This window comes from Gopherus evgoodei, chromosome 9 (genome assembly GCF_007399415.2).
Source record: "Gopherus evgoodei ecotype Sinaloan lineage chromosome 9, rGopEvg1_v1.p, whole genome shotgun sequence".
NCBI lineage: Eukaryota > Metazoa > Chordata > Testudines > Testudinidae > Gopherus > Gopherus evgoodei.
In genome coordinates this window covers 94302294-94328997 of record NC_044330.1, presented here as the reverse complement: position 1 = coordinate 94328997, position 26704 = coordinate 94302294, and the positions used below count along the sequence as shown (strand labels likewise).

Here is a 26704-nt window from a genome sequence, read left to right as displayed (position 1 = left end):
GAGAAACTCTTTCATCACTACAGTGAGGGTATGTCTACATCTACAATTTTGCAGCGCTGGTTGTTACAGCTGTATTAGTACAGCTGTATAGGGCCAGCGCTGCAGAGTGGCCACACTTACAGCAACCAGCGCTGCAAGTGGTGTTAGATGTGGCCACACTGCAGCGCTGTTGGGCGGCTTCAAGGGGGGTTCGGGGAACGCGAGAGCAAACCGCAGGGAAGGAGACCTGCTTGCTCGGGGATTCAGGGAACGCGAGAGCAAACCGCAGGGAAGGAGACCTGCTTGCACGGGGGTTCGGGGAACGCGAGAGCAAACCGGAGAAGGAGACCAGCTTCGCCGCGGTTTGCTCTCGCGTTCCCCGAACCCCCCTGCAAACCGCAGGGAAGGAGACCTGCTTGCTCGGGGGTTCGGGGAACGCGAGAGCAAACCGGGGAAGGAGACCTGCTTGATTACCAGAGGCTTCCTCAGGTATGCTGGGATACCTGGGAGGTCAAGAAAAGCGCTGGTAAGTGTCTACACTTGATTACCAGCGCTGGATCCTCTACACCCGAGACAAAACGGGAGTACGGCCAGCGCTGCAAACAGGGAGTTGCAGCGCTGGTGATGCCCTGCAGATGTGTACACCTCCTAAGTTGCAGCGCTGTAACCTCCTCACCAGCGCTGCAACTTTGTGATGTAGATAAGCCCTGAATGTCTTCACTGAAAAGCTACAGCAACACAGTGCACCTAAGATTCACTGCATGGAATTGTTCTCAGAAGTACAAATCTAGTAACACTGCTCTGTCCTGTGACCTCTAACACTTGCACTACCTGTATTCTGAAACTGACTGTTTATTCAGTATACTAAACTCATCTCCACAGGCAAAAGTGGATACTGCTTTTCCTCAATATTAAACTATTGACTTTTTCACAATAGTCTGTTTTCAGACAATATTAATCTCTAGCACTGAAGACGACAGGTAAAGATATATGTAATGAGCATCTCTCCATCATGCTCCATCATCCAACCAACTTTATTTCACAGTAGTTAAACTGTGTCTTTTCAAATGTCCTCACCCAGCTGTACCATACATAACAAAAGCATCAAACATCATGGATTAGAACAGGTTTATTTTCATATTAGCTAAAAAAGATTTAGGCTAAGATTTTCAAAGACAACTTGGAGAGACAGCAACACAACTCCTCTTAATACTACGGTTGCCTGTGCGATGACAATTCAGCCCCCTTGTGAAAAATTACACTATCGTTATTTTTTCGCCATAGGACCCCTGCCTCATTCAGTGCAGAGAATGGAACTGTTATTGGGCAAATCAGGGTTGTGCAGTGAAGACTTCTCTGATCCTCACTTCCTTTGTTGCAGAAGTTGAAAGGTGAATAGTGAATTAGGCAGGGACTTGCAGGAAAAGAAAGAACAGTTTATGGTTAAGGCACTGAATGCCACCCTGGAGATTTTATCACTACGTCTGCCACAGAGCTCCTGTGTGATGCTTGGCCAGTCACTTAAACCAAACTTTTCACAGGTAGTCACCAACTGTGCTCTCCTCGTTTTCTGGGTGCCCAACTTGACACCCTGGGGGCCTGATCTGCAGAAGTGCTGAGCATTCTAATGCATGTGAAGTCACTGGGAGCTATGCTTGAACACATAATGTGCTATAAAATGCTAAGTATTCTGACAAATCAAATCCTAGTCATCTCAAACTGGGCATGCAAAATTAGTGGATACTTATCCCCTTAATCTCTCTGCCCTCAGTTCCCCTCCTGTAAAATGGAGATAAGCCCCCCTTCCCCCCCCAATTAATGCAAATAAATTAATCAGTGTCTGTGAAGAATTCAGAGACAACAGTTATGAGCACCATAAGAAAGCCCATGAGGAAACTAATAACTGTTTTCAGCACAGAGTTTGAATAGTATGCAGTAAATAAGGCATGGGCCACAAACTGTGAAGAGAAGAAAAAATATTTAATAGCTTCTCATTAAGGAAGCATTGTCCATTTTGTGGACTGAATGAGAAAGAGGTCCTGTGGAAAAAAATAGTATGTGGTAATGTAATTAAAGATTGTATCACAATGAACTCACACAATGAGGCTGCACAGGCAACCTTAGTTCTGGTATTCCTCACTTTTAAGTGCTTGATTTTGCACCTTAATAATGTTCTTTTGGCACAGTTCGTGTGTAATAGATTATATAAACCCTACATAGTTAAAAATCAATTGTGGGTTACATGATGACACCTCCTACCAAGATTATTAACATACCAAAGTTTGTTAAACCAGCACAAAAGGAAGGCAAACCTTGAGCGATATTTATTGAAGGTGATAAGAAACAAAGGTAGGGGAGGGAAATCAAACTACCTAACTATAGAACTGAATATACAACCTTGAATGAATTCAGGAACAGACACTAAACCAACACTTTTGCGGGGAAGGGTTTCTTGCATAACAAAAATTACATCAGAAGTTGAAATAGGGCTTTAAGGGGAGAAAACAGTTTAATTACAATTCTGGTTTTGTTTTAGATAAACAGTCAATTAAATTTATCAACACAACTGGATACACTGTTTTAAAAGGACAAAAAAGTAATTTTCATAACAATGACCATGTTATGTTTACAATTATAATTAACTCATTTGAAAAAATACCTTTTCAGTTTTTTCCTCTTCCTTGTCCTTTTCCTTCTCTTTCTCTTCAGTCTTTTCAGAGGACAAAACCACCATTGTAAGTTTCCTAACAATTTGTTTTGCCTCTACAATCTCTCGTTTGTGTTCTTCCAGAATGGCATTATCTACTGGAAGAAGCTAAGAAAATAAAACATGGATGGTGTTAAGATACGTTAAAAAAAAAAAAAATCACCTGAAACTACTTTTTGATCAATAAGCTTAAAGGAGAAAAAGCTAGATCCCTTCTTCTTCCTCAAGAAATTGAGTCATTGCCTAGACAGGAGAGTTTCTGTTTTCTTTTAAATTCCCAGAACCATTTCAAAGAACAATACATCCATGACATACCCTAATCAAGTTAAGGAAGACTGAGAAATTATACTGCACACTGCCCTCAGAGCCATCAATATTTCAAAACAGAAAACAAAAAAAGTATTGAAATCCAACTAAGATCAATGTTGTTAGGTTGACATACGGATAGTGTAGACACTGCATTACTTACATCAACTGTTGCTGGCCTCTAGAAGCCGTCCACAATAATCCACACTGATCGCTCCATTGTGAACTCTGTTGCCCAGGGGTCAGTTAGACAGGAAGCCGCCCCTCCCCTTTAAAGCCCCACAAATTGTTGAAATTCTTTTTCCTGGTTGCCTGGCTTGATGACCACACCTAGCAGCTCTCTGTTAAGTGTAATTGCGCAGCTGACCACACCAGCTACAAGCTATAGATGCTCCTGCCTGAAGTACACAGGAGGTATTGGAGCTCCTGGGACATTTTGGCTGAGTGTGCGCAAGATTGGAGCAGATAATCCATCTAAATTCTTTTATCTGAATGTCTCTGTGGTAACAGTTTTAGCAGTATGAGAAACAGGTCAGTTGCAAGCTAAACGGATAACATTTTTAAGAAAAAAAGCCCAATTTCATATTCATTGTTCTTGCTAGTAACATTTAGAGATAAATAAATAACTTACATGTACATAAAGATCTTCCAAATCTATAAGATTATGTTGCAAAAGTACTGCAGCAACTCTGTATAAAGAGGAAGGTGTTTCACCATTTGGTTCCTAAAAGACAAGCATTACCATTTTTAGAAACAGCAAATCAAGAATGTCACAGAAAAGTATAACTTACTCTTAAAAAATAAGTAGGGCCAGTATGAACAGAGAAAGCAGGAATCTTAATAAAAGCTCTCCCTATCCCTATTATCAAAGATATTAATTCTGCCATTGTATATGGTCCTGTTACTATATTGATTCTGAATGAAGAAAGATGTGCAACCGATTATCTTTTCGCATCTCACAGTGATTGCATGAAATTACTAGTTCTGCAGTTAAGATGGTGAGATATCACACTAAAAATCAGCCATGCTTTCCTCATTCTTAGGGGTCTAGACTGCTGTTTATAGGAATGCATCATTTCTAGTAATGTAAGAACTTGCAAATTTCATCTACAAATTCAAATGGAGGACAATACAGTCAAACACTTAAAATGTACTCTAAAAAATGCTTGGTTCAAATACAGTACTGAACAATTTCCATTTTGGATTATATATTGATGATTAAAAACGTAATGCAAAAAGTTATCCCACGTTAAAGTATCATAAATAGAGAAACGTACTATTTCTAAAATTGGAATTCTACAACCCATGCTAATTGTATTTTGTGGAAAGAAAACTTTTTTCTTAAACAAGCATCAAAAACTTACATCACTGTATTTGCACAGGAATAGGAGTTGACAGAAGAAGAGGTGCTCAAATACACCTCTACCTTGATATAACGCCGTCCTCGGGAACCAAAAAATCTTACCACGTTATAGGTGAAACTGCATTATATCAAACTTGCTTTAATCCACCAGAGCGCGCAGCCCTGCCCCCCCGGAGCACTGCTTTACCACATTATATCTGAATTCGTGTTATATCAGGCTGTGTTATATCGGGGTAGAGTTGTAGTAAAAATACAACTATATTACCTGATAGAATTTGAATTTGAACCCAAGGATATGACACAGAGTTTGAGGTTCACACATATACATGTATGATTCTATCAGAGGTACAAAGAATTCATCATATTCCGGCCTACATTCATAGACTTCTAAGATAATATCCAAAACTCTGTTGGGATCCAAGTTAAAACATCCTATTGGGGGAAAAAATAAAAAAGTTAAAAATTCAGTTCTGCTATTTCTCATTTTCCAATACAACACAATTAAATTAGAATCCAGAAAAATTACAAATGCACCATTACCAAAAAAAAAAAAAAAAAAGAAACTTTTTAGCCATTTACTTTGAATAAAAAGCAATTCTCTCTACATCAAAATAATAGGCACAACTAAACAGAGCAGTGTATATTTTGGCTTTATGGTACTATATTAAATATAGAAGTTGACAGCTGTACTACACATCAGAATTTCAAAGTTAGAGATATAACTGCGATTTAGATTACACTAAAAATTCAGTGTTCTTGTTAAATTATTATTATTAACACACAGATCTCAGCAAGAAAAAGTTATTATGAACTTTGAAAAAAAAATTCTATTTTTAGTCAGTTCCTTCTGCTGCACCTGCCAAGGGAAAACGCAAATATTCACTGTGATAAGAGATCAAAGTATTTTCTTTAGTAAAATGTTAACCTCACTATTGCGAAACAGGAAATTCTGATTCGTTAAAGACTGACACAATTGGTATATTGTGGATAACCTGTGTGTCAGATACTTGCACACTGAGGAGTAAGTAATACATCTTAATTTTTAAATTGCCATGGAAATACCTTGTGGTGAAACAAAATGGATGGTTTAATAGCTACAAGATGATTTGAAGGAAAAAAAAACAAAACAAAAAACAGACCCAATGCTTGCAATACTTCTAACTGTCTTAATTAGTACTACAAAGGAACAGATATTTTATGGAAAAACAATTTTGAGCCAAGAGAACTATGCAAGACAGAGGTGATCCGTAAAACACATTTTAAATTTTGAGCAGTACTATACTCTCTGTAGTAAATAGTGAAAGCATTCTATAGCCCTCTTCTAAAATAAGCATCAAAGTATCTACAATATCAGCTACCTCAGGCAATTACAAAATTGATCTTTGCTAGATTTGAAGCTGAACTTTATCAAATGTTAGCACAGCCCCTGTAGAGTATAGGGTACTGGAGCAATCTTCTCCCCATCATCTAATTTAGCTATTATTCCTTAAATATTAAAACATGAAAGGAGGCCTGAAAGTTCTGACTCTTACTAACTCATTTCCCTACTGATCATAGAATCATAGAATATCAGGGCTGGAAGGGACCTCAGGAGGTCATCTAGTCCAACCCCCTGCTCAGAGCAGGACCAATTGCCAACTAAATCATCCCAGCCAGGGTTTCGTCAAGCCTGACCTTAAAAACTTCTAAGGAAGGAGATTCCACCACTTCCCTAGGTAACCCATTCTAGTGCTGATGTTAAGTGCCTATACAATTTAAGTCTCTTGCCTAAAGTCTCCTCCACATTTTAATTAAATCAGACTAATTCAGTTTTGGCTCAATGTTTAACAGGGTCTTGTTGCAAAATCCTTCTTCTCTCAGCCCCAGCAAGCCCCAAACATAAGTAGCTTCCCAATACACAGAGGCAGCTTTTAACAGGATTTGAATACAGATACCTCCTCCACACGAATTAGATTTAGCTTTTGCAGAAACTTCCTTAAGTGGCACTAGATTTTGTACACTTCTCCTAAAGAGGGGCAAGGCAGTATTACCCACTTTCTCCCATACTCTTTGTCCTTGCTATAGGACCCCTAGGATAGGCTATTTACTCTTCAAATTTTATCTAGATCTAATTTAATCGCCTTAATCAAACACTGGTAAAATTTTAGCTTTCAACAGTAATTTTAATAAAACAGAGGTATTAGCTGTCTAGTCCTTCAGGGATCCCTGCATTCAGACAATCAGTTGCTCCTTTTTTTAATGCTGAGAAATCACTTGGGTATCTAGGTGCTCCCACTTCTGCATTCCTGCAAAATTGTATACATTGCTGACCAAAAAAAAGGATAAACAAATCAAAGATGACCTTTCAAAACTGTTCCTCTTATCTCTAATGGGTAGGAATGACCTAATTAAAATGACAATATGTCCTAACATAATGCTTACTACAAATGCTCCCTTTGATTCTAAACAAGAGAGGTATTTGACTTCAAGGGTTTGTTCGTTCATTTCATCTGGCTAGGCAGACACCCACTCAGATAGGTATCAGATTTCAGGAGGTCTGAAAAAGAAGGAAGCCACAAATCTTCAAGTATACCAACTGAAGTCCTTTATTCAAGGCCCAGTGAGTGGTAGTGTAATTCAATTAAGTTTATGTATCACTGTGGCCTAGAGATCACATGCAACTCAGAGAGAGGGGCCACCATGAGAGGCCCAATCCTTGCAGAAAGGTGGGAAAGGCTTCGGCCTACTAGGGCCCTAAAAAATGATGGGTGACTCCTGGTATATTTAGTGTGTGTTTAAATCAATGTATAGGTTATTTTATACGTTCTCTCTGTAATGCTTTTACCTTAAGAATAAATGTGCTTGCTTAGAAAGAGCTGTGTAGTAACTTATAACTGCTGGCAATTCACTGTTCACATCCTTCAGAGAAAAAGCAATAAACAGGTGCTGGCCTTTAAGCAGACGGGGGATATGACAGTATAAGGCCGGGAGCTGGGCAGTCTTAAAACCCGCAATCCGAAGGGCATGGGACAAGGGTCTCTACCCAGAGACAGGTGACAACAGAAGAACTGAGACGTGACCGGGCACTCCTGGCGTGCACTGCAGAGGGTGAAAATACTGGTACAGTTACCCTGAAACTAGGACAGCCCCCATATATACTTGGAGAAATGCACATAATTTGATGGGTGAATATTTGATTCACCATTGCAGTCTATATATAATTGTTTCACTCAAGGCCGGCAAGCCCTATTTTTAATCTATTAAGACACACACTAACCCACTGCAATCTTTTTAGTGTAGGAAATGTTCATTTATTCATAGACTTTCAATATATCTTATCTCCTCCGTACTATCAATTTTGCTAAGTATTTTATTAAATTTATGGAAAATAAAACTAAATTATCAATGTCTCCTGTGCAAGTAATCCTAGACATGTCTGGTTTAACCTCTCTACTATACAAGTATTACATAGACCCTGATAGTTCTCTGGGGAGAAAGTCTAAAAGCTAAGGGAGATTGTTTGCTCACTATCAATTACAGAGGAAGTAAAATATGTTGAAAGGAGACTCATCATAAAATATCAGTTTCTCTCACTCCAGCTTTTGTTTGTTGCTACTCCTAGCCCACACTTTATAATGCAAAGTGAGGATTACAAACTGGGGAAGCTGATGGTGGAAATGTCCAAAACCAGTTTTGAGTCCAGCTTAATTAAACTAATTGTTTCAGTGGGATTACTTGATATCTCCCACTCTTAATACTGCTGAGTCATCTCACTCAAACTCCTTGATTGCTATCCTAGTAAGAAGGAAAGCAAACTTGGACCTATAAACATCAGGAAATGTCTGACATTAAACACAGTACTGTACACTCTTCCTCTGTCCCTGGAGGTCTGTGTTCTTAAAGAACCCATATATAACAAAATCCTCTGCTCCAGGGGAATAAAAGGAGTTAGAAGATTATGAGGCAATACTTGCCCAATACTTGCCCAGTCTTTCAGGTAGGATTGGGGGGGGGGGGGGCACGAAGAGAACGGGACAATGTGAAGTCAGTCTAAAACAGAGGCCCTCAAACTGTTGTATCGGTGACCCTTTTCACATAGCAAGCCTCTGAGTGCGGCTCCCTTTATAAATTTAAAAAACAATTTTTATATGAAACATTATAATAAATGCTGGAGGTGAAGTGGGGTTTGTGGGTGGAGGCTGAGAAATCACAACCCCCATGTAATAACCTCACAACCTCATGAGGGATCATGACCTCCAGTTTGAGAACCCCTGATCTAAAATACAGGCTTGTTTAGACACACAAGCAATCTAAGTATGGTTAATTTACCAGGCAACCCAGACTCTTGTCAGTATTTTATTGTTGCCTGCTCACTTATAATATTAAGCAAACAAAGTAGTAATTGGTCATTTTACCTAATTTTAACAAAACTGCAAATCTGAAACAGCTAAATTACTTAAGGTTTTAGTTTGCCGAAGGTGCTGCATTAGGTGCATATAGAACTTTTAGTCTCAAAGTGGAAGGCCAATTTGCAAGCATATACTAAAAAAAATTAATTTATAAATAAATCTGCTCAGATCAGCTATATATAAATTTATTTTTAAATCTAACTTGGTCTCCCATTGTGACACACTTTTACCAAGTTCAGTCCTTTGGGAGTACTTAATCAACCACAGCTGGATCTAGGTGAAAGAAGCCAACAACATTTACTGATTTGCATTTCGTTTGAGAAATACCCATTTCTTTGATTTCTGATTTTTAGACTACCTGGATAGCCATTTATTCTTCTGGGTATCTAAGCTAATAAAAAATAAAAAGGCACCAGTAAGTCACCATGCTCTCACCAATTAAAAAGGAGAATGCATGTTCATAAAACTCCATTCTTAAATATCAGTCCAAAATAAATAAATTGGGGAGAAACACATGTAAAGCTGGACTGACAACTTCACACCACAAGTAAATAGAAATACATAGCATTTACAAAATTAACACTACCACAGAAACTCCCGCCTACAGAACTAACCCCGGAGATTATGCAATGCAATGTGTTACCTTAGCACCATAAATCTGCTGTCTGATCCCCAAAAGACACCAAAAAAGTTGTCCAGAGTGGCTCTCTACAGAAGCCACACAAGGTGACTATATAGGAAAATAATTACTTATATTTGCTTCAATAAATTCCTTACCTATTAAAGATTTGATATTTTCCAGGATTAAATCACTAGTGATATTGCCAGATAAATCTTGCCCCAGTTCAGCAATCAGCTTTGCATAACCTTCATTCTCTTCTCTTAATAAGTTAAATTTCTGTTGTTTATAACTGCAATTAGATAAGTAGAAATTAAACACTATAAAATGAGGTGTACAGCTCAGCACAAGATAGCTATTCATATTAACTTTTATACAGATTAAATACAGTATTTTATAAATATTAAACTTGTCTACCAACATTGAATACATGCTTATGAATTAATTGTTTTATTTCCAAGCATTAGGCAAACTACAGAATGCAGAAAACAATAAGCTTCATTTCAAATAGTGGCTAAGGACCCTGAGTTGCTGAACACAGGTCCCAAACCAACAAAAACATCAAGCTCACATTTAACTTTAAGCATGTGATTAATTCCTTTTAAATCAATGGGACTATCATATGCTTAATATTAAGCTTGTTCCTAACTGCTTTGTTGGATGGGGTCAGAGTATCAGCGCCTTGCAGGATTGAGCTCTAAGGATCTAAATTAATTTTAATTGCACTTCATAGACACTGAAAATGAAACAGTAGACATGCAGATACAGAACCACTGCTCTACAATCCAAAGGCCAAAAATACTGCATTAGTTAGTTTAGGGAAACATCAAAAGCCTATGCTTAAGTCAGAGATATTAGTAATTTATTTTTAAGTATTTAGCATTTTCTACAATTGAAAGTTTAAATATTTGAAACCACTGGAGCAAAGATAACTAGGTGTTATAATAAAAATAGATGTAAATATCATATACACTAAAAGCTTTTTTAACTGGTACGCTGGTGAAATGGGGGCGGGGCGGAATGCCAGTAAATTTAAAATGCCGGTTAACTCAGAGGGAGAAGTTTGGAGTGCGGGTCAGGGGCATGGGAGGGGCTGCGGGGTGCGCTCAGGGAGGGAGTTTGGGTCCAGGAGGGGGCTTGGGGCGCGAGAGGGACTAGGGGGCCAGATGGGGAGTGGGTGCTCACCTCCTGCAGCTCCCCACAAATGACTCCCAGTCCCTGCTGCTCTTGATGGAGGCGCAAGAAGGTGGCTCTGCCTCTGCAAGCAGGCACACTGCCTTCGTCTGCAGGTGCTGCACCCCGCAGATCAGTTCCCGGTCGATGGGCTGAGAGCTGTGGAGTCAGCGCTTCAGGAGCAGGGACGGAGGCAGCATGCCTGCAAGATGCCTTGCTGCGCCTCCGCCAGCAACAGCAGGGACAAGGAGCCGCTTGCGGGGAGCTGCAAGAGATGAGCACCTCCCTAATACCCCAGCCCCTCTCAGACCCAAACTCCCTCCCAGAGCATGCCCCTCAGCCCCTCCCACACCCCAGCTGGCCCCACACCAACTGCAATATAAACTGGACTTTCAGTGCAGATCAGAAATGCCTGTTTACAGAGCTTGCCAGTTGGTGAAGTGCTAGATAAAAGAGCTTTTACTGTATCTATGAAAAATATAAAAGGACAAATTAAGTTTTATTATCAATGAGTAATTTAAGTAAAACAAAACATTTCACTTTAAAAAACACCAAGTATTTCATACAATTTTCAACACAGAAAACATTACTTTGAAAATGTATAGATTATAAAAAGCTACGTTTAAAGATATTGACCTGCACCCCCAAAAAAATCTACCTACACACACTTACAAAAGTTTTGTCTTGATTTTAACAGATTTCTGATTAAACTGCTGAGACTGCTTGATGAGCCCTAATGATTCCAGTGTTTCCGGATCCAGACGCTCCTTTAGGACAGTGTCTGAAACAAGGTACTGCACAAAACAAGAATGCAACATACATGTCATACATATGAGTTGATAAGTATATTAAACTAAATAGCATCTGATCTTGATCATGGGTTATCTATGTATGTATATTAACAGTGAAATTAAAGGTAATTCAAATACAAAACATATCATAAAAACTCAGTTTCAAAAGGAACATTTGCTTGCAACTGAAAAGCGACAATTCTACAAATGAGGACTCTATATAGAATACACGGAAGGCTAGGGAGTTTGCAGTGTATGGCATCACAGGATTATCTTTTTTAGCTTGATTATTAAAACTTTTGCCTGTGGCTAAAATCACTATATATTCTCTTCACATGCTTTGAAAAAGAAGTGCAACACTCATTTTCATATGCCGAAGCTTCTTACAACTAAAGTCTTATTCTACATGGTGGAAAAGGTCAACTCCTAGACACAAAAGAGGCTGCACCAAGGAGATGTCCAGCAGAACACCAATACACACCTTGATGGAAAAAATCTGTCAATTAACAGAAAATGTTATCTTTTTTTTTTTTTTTAACTATCCTATAGAATTTGAAAATTTAAACATTTTTATTAAAATTCTACCACTTTTCAAAATAGTTCCTGTAGAAATCCTTTGGTAGCACTGATATTAAATTCCAGATGCCCTATAATGGTATCCAAACGACAGATAGCAGGATAAGTGAACATTTTTAGATTGACTACTCAAAGACAAAAACAAACAAAGCAAGCTCTCAACCCATCTATATGAGCCCAAAGTACTTGAGCTTGAGAGTCATATTTTATTCCCTGGAAATAATTAATTATTATTAGTTTTTAACAGTATCCACCATGTTATGCTCAAATGAGACCAACTATCACCTGTTGGCTGTCTATAATACGGTTCCCAATCTGTGAGCCACTTGAAGTATGAGCAACACTTCAAAGTGATGTGCAAATCTACTTTTGTTCCAATGGTGAAGTAATGGGTTCTGCTACTTGTAGTCCCATGCAAGACAGTAAGGGCTTCCAGAGTCTCTTTGACCAACTAAACAAAAAAAGGACGTGCTGCGAGGTGGCTTAATGTTGTCACGTTTCTCCAGTACAAATTCCACCACAGTCACATCAGCAAACAACACAAAAAACAGATTAGCAGCAAACACAAAGGAGGACCAGACCTAACTGCAAATGGATGTGGAGATATAAGAACAGTCTGGGATGCAAGCACTCAGCGGATATTTTATACCGATTAGAAATGCTCCCAAAAGGAAAAATCCTGTATCTCAAAACCTCAAATTTTAGTAAGGTGAGAGATTGGAATCCAAACCTAGATCCAAATTTAGTCATTGGTATTGTCATAATAGCAAAACCAAAAAATGAATATATCCAAGCACTGGGGATAGGAAAGGTCATGTTCAAAATCCAGATAAAAGGTTTGTAGGTTAAGCCCCAGTTATATTATTAAAATACAGTCCAGTGCTCAGACAAGGAAACAAATAGTGTAGAAAAAAACAGGTAGAACCAAGCCACTTCAGCAATCATATAAAAACAAGGTTATTTTCCATCAAGTCTAACACTGGCCTAACAGGCCTTTATTAACTAACCAAACACTGTATTTGTAGCCCAGATGCGGAATCAAAATTGGAAGGGAGGTGTCTGTGAGAGCATCACCATCTTCAGAAATGGTCCAAAATATGGGGGAAAAAAAATTGACGACTACTATAATGGATATTTTCAGCTGTAAAGTAATTTGAGTCCATCCAGTGATCAATGGGGCTTAATATTTTGACAGCTAATAAAAACGCAACAAAAACTTGAACACAATACACATTTTTAATAAAACAGCATCTTACACAAACTAAAACTCACAACGTAAGAAAAGAACTGCTGTTTTATACAAATAAGGCACATATCAGGTCCAAAATGGCACTTTCACATAACAAGAGTGCCTCTAATAATGATAGGGAGAGGGAAAGGCTATAATTAAATTTAGTTCATTACAACAGGTTTTGGAATTTCACATCTCACATATTCACTAAATCTAGAAAAACTGTGACAAATTAAGGATCATTAAAGTTCTAGACAGACAATTTATCTAATTCTTTCCTCTGTGATCTTTATTTTGTGGGAAAGAATTAACCAATAAAAAAGGAGTAAATTTGCAGAAGGAAGAACACACACTATTGTTCACAAACTATTTTGCCTGAAACTAATGACTAGTCATTCTGTGCAATTATAGTGCAACTACTTAAAATAGTTCTCTGTTCTTATAAGTCTACATAATAAAGAACCACAGGATTTGCCATATGCGCTAAGACAACTGGTCTATCTAATCTGTTATTCTGCTTTACCTCACACTAACAAACATTCTGACTATAAGGATGAAATAATTTTGTGGTTATTCTCTTGGCAATAAAAACTTGTGGTTTGAAATACACAACAATTTAGCATATGTCGCATACATACACGGTATTTCTTACAAAATAAGTAATAATTTAAAAATAAACTAAATAATTACATTACATTCAATTTTTTCCCTAAAAAAATATCTGGTAAAAGACATCAATTTCAATTTTCTTGTCATATTTTAACATGGAAGTTTTTTGCTACCCAAGAAGTATGTAAGTACAACTTACCAAACAGGCTAACACCAGTTGCGTAAAATGATCTCTTTTGCTTTTTTCTTCTAAACAACTTGTTTCGATATCTGAAGTAAAGGAATATGGGGAAGGGGAAAATGAGACATTACTGGTCATGGAGACATATCTTTTTGGTTTCTCTCTGATTTCTCCACTGCAATGTAGAAGGCCCATTCTTCCTTTTGTGATGAATCCTGGTAAAAATTGCTTGCACATCATATTAGAGTTTAAGATTCAGTTATAATTAACATTCTGATTCTGTGCCTAGTCTAACCATTCATTAACATTCGGCTTACTGTACTATTTAGTGGCTGATTCTATTGATAAAAGAGTTCACACACTGCACAGCTATAAATCCATTGGTTGTTAACACTGGTGGCAAAAATGCTGGAGACAAGAATGAATTACAGAAGAGAATTCACTTTTTTCTTGCCCTTCTCCCTGTCTGAGTGAGGCCTATGACCAGCAGTAGATACAGCTGGTAGAAGGAGGGATAAGACCAGGAGGTAGGGAAACCAACATACAGTAGAACCTCAGAGTTACAAAACTGACCGGTCAATCACACACCTCATTTGGAGCTGGAAGTACGCAATCAGAGGGTGAGAGCAAATACAGTACAGTACTGTTGTGTGCTAAACAAACTACTAAAAAAAGGGAAAGTTTAAAAAAAAGATTTGACAAAGTAAGGAAACTTTCTGTGCTTCTTTCATTTAAATTTAAGATGGTTAAAAGAAGCAACTTTCTTCTGCATAGTAAAGTTTCAGATTTGTATTAAGTCAATGTTCAGTTGTAAACTTCTGAAAGAACTATAACATTTTGTTTAGTTACATTCCTGAAGTGTTCATAAATCTGAGATTCTATTATACTCTGTACAGTATAAACATTCTCTCTATCTGAAGCTGGTAAAGAGTTATCGGTTCCCCCTACGTCACTGGTCTACCCTTCCTGTGCTTTTTCTCCACATCCTCTCTTTCCTTCTTTCTGCTGTTACAGTCAGCTGTTGATGCAGTAACATGAGAGAGCTGTTCAGGCAGCTAATCAGGTCATACAGGAGCACACATTCCACTACACACTAACCAATAAACTACTCCGGTCTAGAGCAGTTTAGATACCTCTAATTCATCAAGACAGGGAAGAGCAGAAAAGGAAAAACCTACAAGAAAATGCAAGGGGAAAAAACAGATAGAAAAATGGAGAGAGAGCAGAAACAAGGAGAAAATGCCGAGAGATGCAGGCAGATTGCCCACTCATTCACAACAGGGGCTTCAAACAATGTTTGAAAACCACTGCCATAACCTGTTGAGTTCAGTTTGACAGAGTCTGGACTGAGTATCATTAAATGTGCTAGAAGACTGCCTTAACATTATGATCTTTATAATACTAGCTAGATGTGTTTTACTCTTCTGTTACATGCTTCCATAATTCTATAGAGATAAGGCACCTGAAATGCATCCTCAATTTTTTTTTCTCAGTTCACATTCTTGACTTTTCTTCCATTGACACAATCTTAGATTCCTAGGTACTGTCATCTCCAAAGTCTATTAAGTTATCCCCCCTTTCAGTATAGATTCATCCTGAAATGCTCTGACCAGCACAGTTTTAAAAATTACAAGTGATAGCATACCCACTACTGTATTATTATAGCAAACAATACATTTTATCCAAACCCCATTAAAATGTTGTGAATTTTTCTGCATCTCCTGTTCCATGATTGTGGATTTGGGATGAAGAAAGAAAAAGTGTGAAAAACTGTGTGTTTAAAAGTCACAGCAAATGAGGATTTCAAATCAGGCAAGACAATGATGGATACATACTGGAGGGAAATCTATTTTCACTCAGATATATCAATGGTGAGAAATGAAGTGCACATAAAGAGCATGATTGTTTTTAAAAGATAGCGTATTTGACCACATAGTTTGAAGACCATGGCAGTGGTTCCTTAAATGAAGTCTCTCTTCTGGTACAATACAGCCATTGCTCAGAGTCACATGAGCTCAGATACATGTGCTGGTCTTGTAGTAGGCAGACGTTCAGATGAACAGGGTGGCTTGTGATGGAAAGCAAACCTTTTCCCCTTCCCTTCAATCTTGGGAGCAACGTGGTAGGTCATGCAAGTTACCAGACCATATCTGCTATCAATTCCCAAGACAGTTTTCCTGTTCTCCTCAAGAAAGGCTGTGCAGCTTAGGGCTGAAACGACTCACCTGCATAGCTACAGATGAGACTGACGGGGCCCAAAGCTATGACCAGGTTTAAAAAAAAAAAAAAAAAAAAAAAGTTACTTGGCAGTGAAGAGGGTGCCTTTCTGCCTTTTCCTGATTGCTGGAGTGTGGCTGGGGCTACCACCCACTCCAGTCCCATATCTCCCTCGTTTTGTGATTTTTCTCCCTGTTGACCTCCAGAATAGAGCTGTTAAAGGGTACGTGCAATACTTTAAGGTAGTAGCCCCCTTTAAAAGCTTCTTCCCCAGCTTCAATAGCCAGTGGAGAACTGTCCCAGTCATAGGGCATATATGAAATCTTTGAGTACAGTCAGGTATTAACTATCTCAAGCAGAGATGAGCACATGCCCTTGAAAATAAGGCGCAGCCTTTGTGGCTGAACTTCTTTAGATCAGCTGCCACACTTGGCAATGTGAGGTTCAAGTTTCTAGTCAGGAAGCTCTCCCCGGGAAGCCACTAAGAAATTTGGATTTAGTTTGCATTTACTAAGAGAAAACCCTAACGGCTCTTCTGCAGAACTTAATTTGACTTGGAATTGAAGTGACATGTTTAAGACTTGCTATATTCAGACTGAACCAGTGCCAAAACAGCACGGCTAAGGCCAAGGGGATCAGTGATAGTTTTATGATGTTAGATAACACAAATCCGGGGCTGCTCAGAGGAGGGGGCAAGTAGGGCAATTTTCCCCAGGCCCCGGGCCCAGAAGGGGCCTCCAAGAGAATGCTCCGGCCCCGCCTTCCCCCATCCTTCGGCGCCTCAGTGTGTCACGTACAGGAGCAGCCCTGGACAAAGCTAAAGCGGCATGGCTCTAGCGGGGCCTGAGCTCCACCCCGCTCGGAGCCACGTGGTAAGGGGGTGAGGCTGTGAGTTTCGGGGCCCCGCTGGAATCACACCACTGCAGCACTGTCCAGGGCTGCTACTGGACGCGGCGCGCTGAGGCTCCGGAAGACTGGAGAGGCAGGGGTAAGTAACATAGCAGGGGGCCAGGGGAGGGGTTGGATAAGGGGTAGGGAGTCCTGGGAACAGTCAGGGCACAGGGAGGGGGGCAGAGGTTCGGGGGGGGGACGGTCAGGGGACAGGAGTTGGATCGTGGGCATTCTGGGGGTCTGTCAGGACTCAGCGAAGGTCGGGGTAGTCAGGAAACAGGGAGGTGGGGGAGGGGGTGGAGTCCCGGGGTGGTGGTTGGGGAGGGGGTCTCGGGGAGGGTGGTGGTGAGGGGACAAGGAGCAGGATGGGTTGGGATTCTGAGGGGTGCAGGAAGTGAGCTGGGGTCAGATAGGGGGCGGGGCCAAGCTGTTTGGGGAGGCACAGCCTTCCCTACCCTAAAGCTCATTCAGCAGTTTGATGCTTACTACCCGCTACACTGCTCACAATACAGAAGGTGAATGAAGCAGCCTCTATAGAAGCATAGAGCATATTTAGGTAGGCATGTCAGAAAACATACACTAAGCTAGGTACAGAGCCAGTGAAGTTCACACTTTTCCCAGATCAGCAGTCAAACTGAAGGTCTGTGTACACTACCACTTAAGGCGATGTAAATTATGTCACTCAGGGGTTGGGAGGTGGAGGAAGTGTGAAAAAGCCACCCCCACAAGCAATGCAAGTTACGTCAACCTAAGCACTGTCCACACTAGTGGTACATCAGCGGGAGACGCTTTCCCGCCAACATAGTTGCTGCCTCTCACTGAGGTGGAGTAATTATGCCTCTCCTGTCAGCATAGCATATCTTCCCCAGACGTGCATTGGTGCAGATGAGCTGATGTAGCACAGTAGTATAGATTAGCCCTGAGTCACAATCTCTCTCCTGAACTACTCCAGACACAGTGCAACAATGCATAACCCCTATCTCAGGGAAGATCATTAATGCACAAACTAGTCCTCATTTTCCCTGACATTTTTAAAAAGAACAAATTCCAGAACTATTTAATTCAGGGATATTAATAAGCCCACAATCTTCACCATAAAAATCAATCAAAATTATGTTAATATAGAAGCTAGAGTGATATCGATCACGAGACATTAAAAAAGGTCTTTTTTTGCCAATCCCTTGTTTCTACTAATGGAGAATTTGAGTGATCCCAAGGATCCCATTTTCAGAAACAATTTAGGGTAGGCTAGGCCAGCAATATCATCTCCTGTAGCCACAACTCTCTCAACAGCTACTGTTGAGCACTCAGGTGATAGGCAAAGCAAGATGACATCCCCTTTATGGCTCCTTTATGTACAAATGGGCTCTCTTTCCCAGCTCCAAATGTTTCTGCTTATTTATTTACATTTGAAAAAATCAGATCCAAAATACGCATGTTTTTGCTGCAGGATTTTGGCAATAATGCACAATATCAGAGCCCTCCAACATAAAGGAGGAGAAAAAAGTCAGTTTCCTAAATGAAATTAGTAGTTACATTTATACACATTCATGTAGATTACAAATCTGGAAAAGAAAGAAAAAGAACAGTCTCAAGAGTTTCTTGGTGTCCATACAGATATCAAACCAAAAACAGAGAAGATGTTGCTGCTGATACTAATGGTAGTAGCTGGGCCAGTACTTCAGTGATGTTAGCAGTTTTGGGTAAAATGCTATATATTCCTGGATAACAAAATCTTAAATATCTTTAAGAGAAGACTCACTGTCTCTCATTAGTCAAATGAAACTGCAAGATCACTCACTCAACTAAACTCACATCTCAATTCAATTTAACTTTTTGAACTACAGTTTAATACTGTTTTTCAGAATCTTTATCTCATTAAATGTATATATATGAAATTGAACACAAATTGGACCTCCCGCCAGAAATGCACTCAGAACAGATCAGGTTACTTATCAAATTACAGAGTTCATATGTTTGATGGTATGGGAAGAAACAGCTCTTCTGATTGCTATCACTGTAGCTAGAAAGAATATTCCTTTGAAATGGGTGGGCTATGTTTCTTCTAATTTTAAATCTTCCTGAATTTGAATCTTCTTATATAATAAATTTTTCATAGGTCAGTTGGCACCACTTTTGTAAAAATTACCAAAATTTCTACATAAACTGCTTAAAAGATATGACTGTTCATCCTTTGACTAAAGAACTAGAACACAATATTCTTTGCCTTGTGTTTTATACCATTTCATATTTATTTATTTTTGTACACAGATTGACTCTCTTGGGGTAATCTGATCTTTGAGGCACAAGGGTCTGCCCACACGGATCTGACTGTGGCAGGAGGTACTTTTTTAGTAGCTGTGTTTTCATAGTACATGTTATTCCAGATATATGTGGATTTACATCAAGCCTGCAAGTATCTTCTTAGTTTGTTTTATATATTATATAGGCTGTTTGAAAATTTCAATAAAATATCTTAATTAAAAACAAGGTAAATTATGACATCTTTCTACGGTTAAAAAAAGGCAGGAAGAACTTTTAGTAGATAGAGGGAAACATAAGAACATAAGAACAGCCGTACTGGGTCAGACCAAAGGTCCATCTAGTCCAGTATCTGTCTACCGACAGTGGCCAATGCCAGGTGCCCCAGAGGGAGTGAACCTAACAGTTAATGATCAAGTGATCTCTCTCCTGCCATATCCATCTCCATCCTCTGACAAACAGAGGCTAGGGACACCATTCCTTATCCATCCTGGCTAATAGCCATTTATGGACTTAACCACCATGAATTTATCCAGTTCTCTTTGAAACACTGTTATAGTCCCAGCCTTCATAACCTCCTCAGGTAAGGAGTGCCACAAGTCGACTGTGCACTGCGTGAAGAAGAACTTCCTTTTATTTGTTTTAAACCTGCTGCCTATTAATTTCATTTGGTGACCCCCAGTTCTTGTATTATGGGAATAAGTAAATAACTTTTCCTTATCCACTTTCTCCACATCACTCATGATTTTATATACCTCTATAAAAAGAAAAGTTTTGGTCAACTTCATATATTGTAAAAGAATAAAGTGTACTTTTTTCTCTTGCATCTGATCTTTAAAGTATTTGTTTTGTCTATACTCATTTTTCTTCCTGTACCTACCCAGCTGACTGTATTTCTGAACAATAGGTATAATGTAAGACTAAGCTCCATTTCAGTAACAGCATAAGTGTAAATACAGCTACAACAGCAACTACCATTACCATTTACAATCTGGATTTGTAAGAATTAAAGAAAAATTATGATTAACAAGTTTATAAGAGCTTTTGTTTAAAAGTCATAATTATAGTTACTATTGCTAAGTCAGTGACTTCACAACCTCTAAGAGCAAGCTTCTGTAACTTTTTTGTGCACTTATTACCATCGACTTAAATGGGATTATTGGAATGAGAAAAGGTTGCAAAATCAGGACAGAAATATACATATGTTGCTCCTTTTATTGGGAGTTCTGAAAGGAATTTTTGTAAATAAGAGCCTCATCTCCAACATGGATCCTTCCACAAAACTACAATAAAGGGCAGATAAAGCCTAGAGATTGCTGGGAAACTACCAAAAAATCTTCAGCTAAAAATAGTCAGTCATTAAGACCAGTAATCTGCCTCTGTTGTCTGGAAATTTGGATTGCCTGACACACTGCACCAATGCATTAGTACTAATGGCAGAAACTTCAACTCTGCTAGTTCTAGGGAGCTGCATAATAGTTCTGTTCAAACAGATTGTTACTATCATCAATTTCCTTGACTTCTAAACAACGAACCATATAGTTTGGTAAGGCATAAGTAGTGTTTTACTATGCAACACACACTTCTCCTTCAGTGTGATGAAAGGAAGAAAGAAACCTACCCAATATGCAGAATACATCAGCAAGGATGGAGGACATGTCATCCCGAAATTCCTAACAAAAACAAAAAGAGACAGTAAATGCAGGAATACTACAATGTGAAATAAGAATATTTTAGTCTATTATTTTAATAAAGAAATAGAGTCTTGACAGAAATGTCAATTTAGATCCACTAACATTACTCTTGTTAAATCAATGAACAGGAGTGGTTTAACTATCTATTGTGCCTGATGTGTTTGGTAAAATACAAAAGAACATATTAATACAAAGGAAACCATTATCAAGTGAGCTGAAAAGTACTGAAAGAAAAATCCAGTAAGAAAAATCTCAAGGACAGTTAAACTCATGTCTGAGTATATGGCATAAGTTTTAAAAGTGCACTGAATTAGAAATGCTGTTATTAGAAGCTGACAAGACACGACCATTTTAAGTCCCTGTTTTCAAGTGCTTCTACAATTCAGTTTTGGAACCTAAGTATTTTATATTTATTCTTCAATCCAAAGATGCCTTTTTTGAGTGCATCATTAAGATTCAATTAACTTGGTTTGGGTTCTTTTTGTTATTCTAAGGGGGGAGATATACAGTTAAACAGAAATGACATTCTGCATACCTTAAGGATATTCTTTTGCCTGAACAGCATATTGAAGAATACTTTAAGCCAGCTACCTTTGAAAAAGTTTTGATTAATAATCAAAATTTAAAATTATTTTAAGAATGTACTGTGCATCAACAGTACATTGAATTTCCTAAACATGATTTTCCAAGTTTACAGTTTAAAGCACGTCCACAGCCAGTTTTATTCATTTTGATAATTATTCAAAACTATGAAGTGTCACAAACAAATCAAAGTTCTGACTTTTGCACTTACAAAATCCGAACCATATTCTTTTTAACTTATATAAACATATAAAACACACATTTCATTAAAGTTAAAATGACTGAATACCGCTTAACAACAGTGACTGTTTCAGAAATGGTGTAAATAAGAGGTGGAGTGCCAAAGGCAAAAATGACAGACAGGTATCCTAAGTCAAGAGAACGTAGGTACCCTAAATGCCATTTGTGCCTCTGAACATCTCCCTTAATTTCTAAGTTAAAAATCAGAGAATTTAAGAAATGGCTTCATGTAACAAATCATCTGCCAAACTGACACCATACGCTATATACCCAAACACTACCACACAGTAACTCCAGATCTTGGGGTTCCCGTTTCACCCTCAGATGAGTATATTGAAAAGACAATGCCACATAAGTCGGGGTAGATTAAAAAAATTAAATTAAAAAAACAGTTTGTTTTAAATTAAATCATACATGGTTTTCTTTTTAAAAATAAATCTATTTAAATCTGAAATTGAGAATCTATGTTAATTACTAAATTTACTTCAAATCTATTATATCATTTAAATAAAAAATAATATTCAAACAGTATATGTTTGCTGCCAGAATTTAATGATATTCAAACTACTGTACTGGTGGAAGTTGCTGGGGTAGCCTACAGCAGTGGTTCTCACCAGGTGTATATGTACCCCTCGGAGTACACAGACGTCGTCCGGGGATACATCAACTCATCAAGATATCTGTCTAGTTTTACAACAGGCTACATAAAAAGCACAAAAGCAGTCAGTGCAAACTAAAATTTCATACAACTTGTTTATACTGCTCTATATACTATACACTGAAATGTAAGTACAATATTTATATTCCAATTATTTTATAACTGTATGTTAAAAATGAGAAAGTAAGCAACTGTTCAGTAATAGTGTGCTGTGACACTTTCATATTTTTACATCTGATTTTGTAAGCAAGTAGTTTTTAAGTGACGTAAAACTAGTTTTGTGCATTTTTAGTTGAATTCCAGTTTCCATCCAAATACAACTGGGCAAAAATCCAAAACAATAATCATTTAGTAAATAAGAAATGCATCACTCACCATTTTTTAACATAATAAAGAAGTAAAAACTTAGAATCTAATTAAGTGCTCATCAGATATACAATTATACAATATGAGAAAAAAGTAGTTACATATAGCATATCCTTCAGGTCAGCAAAAAGAAATACCAAAATTAGCATAATGGCTGTATTCAGTTGCAAATCAATATGTTTTAATGGTTACCAACCAGTGAAAATCAACCTCTCTTTAGGAAAATACCTAAAAAGCACAACAGCCAAACAAAATTAAAACAGGTTATCTAAATCAATCCACCCTCTTCCCCCCGCCTCATAGCTTCAGCACTGAGGTATTTTTAAATATGTTGGAAATTTAAGTTAGCTCCACATAAATCAGACATAGCATTAGCTAAAAAGCCCACAACGCTTTTCTATAGCTACCCTAAATACCCATCCTCCCGCCTGAACATTCTAGTATCTAAACTATTTTCTATAGTAAAAGTACCAATTGTAAAACTGAAAGGCTTCGCTAGCATTGTGGGTACACAAAAGAACAAAAAAGTTACAAAAGATCCCAACTTCCCAGTCAAGAATTTCCCCCCATGTATGTCTATAAAACGTGTTTCTCTCTTCAGATTTTCACCAGATGAGCCTCAATATACTTTCCACGAATACCATTTTAACCTAGCCTTGGGAAATTGTCATTTATTACAGTGCACTTCAACAGGAAAGATGAAGCATCACCAACATATTATTTACAGTGTTCTTGGCACAACAGTTATAATTGTATACAAGTAATATTTGTCATTTCAGTGTTTTCATTCCCTCTCTCTTCACAACACATAGTAGACCTTAACACCTTATAGTTTCAGCATAAGTTTAACAGTCAAAAGTATCACCTTAATTTGGAGGGGGGTTGGGAGGGAGTTGGAGAGGGATAGAACAAGATGGGCAGAGTATCTGGCATGCAGTTACACTTCCAAGTCCACTTCCCCAAGCAGTGGTAGCTATGTTAGCAGGAAAGCTTCCCTCACTGAAACAGCGCTGTCCACACCGGCGCTCAGAATGATGCAACTAAGGTCACTCGGGGAGTGGCTTTTTCACACCCCTGAGCACTTGAGTTATACTGAACTAAGAGCTAGTTTGTACAAGCCCCAAGAGTAAAAGCAGTTTCTTTATAAGTTTTAAGGAACTACATCTGCAGGGTCTGGTGTGTTTCTGCTGGTTTACCATTTACTCTGACTTCCATAAGTAATAAGCTAACTAAAATATTAAACAAACCTACAGCAAGTAGTACAAATATATACTTACTATAACATCACTGAGAACATTAGAAGCTTGCTCGTGCTTTAGGTTTCCCTTGACAACGTGATTTGCAAGCTCATATAGAGCCTGCTGGATATCTGTCAAACATAAAACATAGGATCACAAGTGTTAGGTAATCCTTGGTCTAACTTCTAGGGAAAATCTACTTTTTTCCCCACTTCAACCAGATTATTTTTTTTGTATAAAGCAGCGGTTTGAGGTCCCAATCTGGCCTCACAGTACAAGGCACTGTACAAGCACACAGCAAAATATGGTCCTTGCCCTAGAGATTCTATGGAAAGAAAGTTAAATGCCATAGACTAAAATGGGATGAATTATTACACCAGTCTCATGCACAACAATATGAGTTTAACTGGCTAAAGTTCAACATAAAGACACATTTGCATAGTCTACATAAATTAGAGATTACATCATGACACAGGAAAAATACTATAATAAACTAAGTTGCAGCTATAAAAATTAAGATAACCAATATCCACTTCTTTAGGTGGAAAATTAATAACTGAGTAACAATTTGTCAGGCTGAATACTTTGCAGAGAGAAAAGTGAGAGAAAAACTTCTACGACTAAGTAATGTCACATGCTTCAGAGCGTTATATTAAATTGCAAAGTTCTTCACTGCTCCTTGTGTGTTTAGGGAGAATTATAGAAGATTAAATACATGCTTGTTTTGTACACGTGATTCCAACAAGTCAAAAACAGATGGCTACACTATTTTAAAGGTATAGAGAATTGTCTTTAACACACTTATTACAGTGTGAGTAATACATTTATAATAACTGATTTGACTAAAAGCCAAAACACAAAGGAGGTACATTTTCATTATGCGTATAATTATATTATAGGCCAGGGGTGGCCAAACCGCTGCTCCTGAGCCACATGAGGCTCTTTTATAGTTAAAGTATGGTTCACAGAGTCCCCCCATTCTCCACCTAGCAGACTGGAGCAGGGGGGGAAGCTTGGGGTGGCGGGGTTAGGGACTTCTGCCAGAGATGACTGGTACCTATTTGAGGGGCACAGTTTAAAGGTCCCTCCCAACAGCTCGAGTTATGCCCTCCTAGGTATGACCCCCCTACCCTCAACAGCCCCTCCCTGCAGCTCCCAGGTATAAGCTCCCCATGGAGAGGCAATGGCAACATCTGGGAGCTGCAGAGAGGGGCAGCAGCAAAGCAGCGGCTCTCCCTGCAGCTCCGAGCTAGTTGCCATTGCCTCTCACTACGGCTACAGCTCCCAGCTTGCCAGATCCAGAGCCGCCTTACAGGAAGGGGGCCGTGCTGCAGCATGTTACCTGACCATGGCCAGCAAACCCTGGCAAAAATTGAAGTGGAGGGAAGGCATGTGACCCCATGTGTCTCTCCCCTCTGGCTCCTACCCAGCAGGGAGGGGGCTGGTCTCAGGGCTCTAGCCCAGCAGGGTGCACCTGCCAGGGCTTGGGGCTTCAGCAGCAGCGGGGCTGAAGCCCCAAACCCCACCAGGCGGCTCCAGCAGGGCTGAGGCCACCAACCCTGACAGGCACACTCCAGCTCTTGAATTTCTGAAGATTGTTGTATGCGGCTCGGAGGCTCAGTAAATTTGGACACTGCTATTATAGGCTATGTCTACACTACAAGCCAGGGGTGCGATTCGGCCCCTCACGTCACACTCTCATTGAGCTAGTACCAATATAAATAGCAGTGTAGCCACAGTAGCACTAGTAGTGGCCACGGAGGCACCGTTGAGTCGTAATGAATACGAAACCACCTGACACTAGTGCGTATATATTTGGTAAGGCTCACCCATGCCTCCACGGCCACAACCAATGCCATAGTGTGGCTACACTGCTATTTATACTAGCTCACCAAGGGTTAGTGCAACTACGTGAACACAAGCAGGGAAAGTCACACTCCTAACAAGCCATGTAGACACTGCCATACAAACACCCGGTTGAAAATACTGAACATCAACAGTGTGCTCAATGAGTACTCAGATCATGGATCTTTCTGACGTAACCCAACTACTCAGTACATTTGGGATTACAAAACTCTAACCTGAAGTTACATTAATAGCATGGAATTGTTTAATTGGGCAAGAAGTTCTTAATTTTATTTAATGTAGTATTTCTGATGAAGGAACTCTAATTCTTCAGCGCTTAAGCCAATCTCTAACTATTAGAATTCAGGAGGAGACCTAATGTGGGGACATGTAACCTCAATCCTCCGTACTGCAGCAATCTTACATCTTCCTCCAAAGCATATGGTACTGGCCATTGTCAGAAACAGGACAATGAACTATACGAACCTCAGGTCTGACCCAATATGACAACTCCTATGTTCCTGTCCCCTGCTTTGAATCCCCTATCATTGATTACGCTAATCTTCAAAATGATCAGTTAGTCGAAGACAGTCACCTAACTCGACAGTCCAAGGGTTTTTTTTCCCCAAGATCAGCTGCAATATTGAGAAACGGTATATCTTCTGAATAAATAATAGTATTATTTCAGAAGTAGATGTTTGAAGGGGTTGTTTAAATTTTGGGTGGATATTTAGGATATTTGAAATATATAATTTTCAAAAAGAAGCATTTTATAGTAGGTCAACATA

General features: G+C 38.9%; 1 protein-coding gene across 6 annotated transcripts in view; it reads right to left on the bottom strand.

Annotated features, from left to right (window-relative positions):
• The window catches only part of THOC2 (THO complex 2), a 97413-nt gene that overhangs the window by 61680 nt on the left and 9029 nt on the right, over window positions 1–26704 (bottom strand). For 5 of the 6 annotated variants that reach the window (XR_004002158.1, XR_004002160.1, XR_004002159.1 and 2 more), the window contains exons 3-10: window positions 24111–24202; window positions 20915–20966; window positions 13942–14012; window positions 11208–11329; window positions 9521–9654; window positions 4621–4787; window positions 3624–3716; window positions 2639–2794 (exon numbers count right to left, since the gene is read on the bottom strand). Coding sequence is in view for 3 of the 6 variants with exons in the window: in XM_030576648.1 (XP_030432508.1) it covers window positions 2639–2794; window positions 3624–3716; window positions 4621–4787; window positions 9521–9654; window positions 11208–11329; window positions 13942–14012; window positions 20915–20966; window positions 24111–24202 (887 nt within the window). In the remaining 3 variants the exon portion in view is untranslated. The remainder of the gene's footprint in view (window positions 1–2638; window positions 2795–3623; window positions 3717–4620; window positions 4788–9520; window positions 9655–11207; window positions 11330–13941; window positions 14013–20914; window positions 20967–24110; window positions 24203–26704) is intronic. The other variant, XM_030576650.1, reaches the window with a different exon arrangement.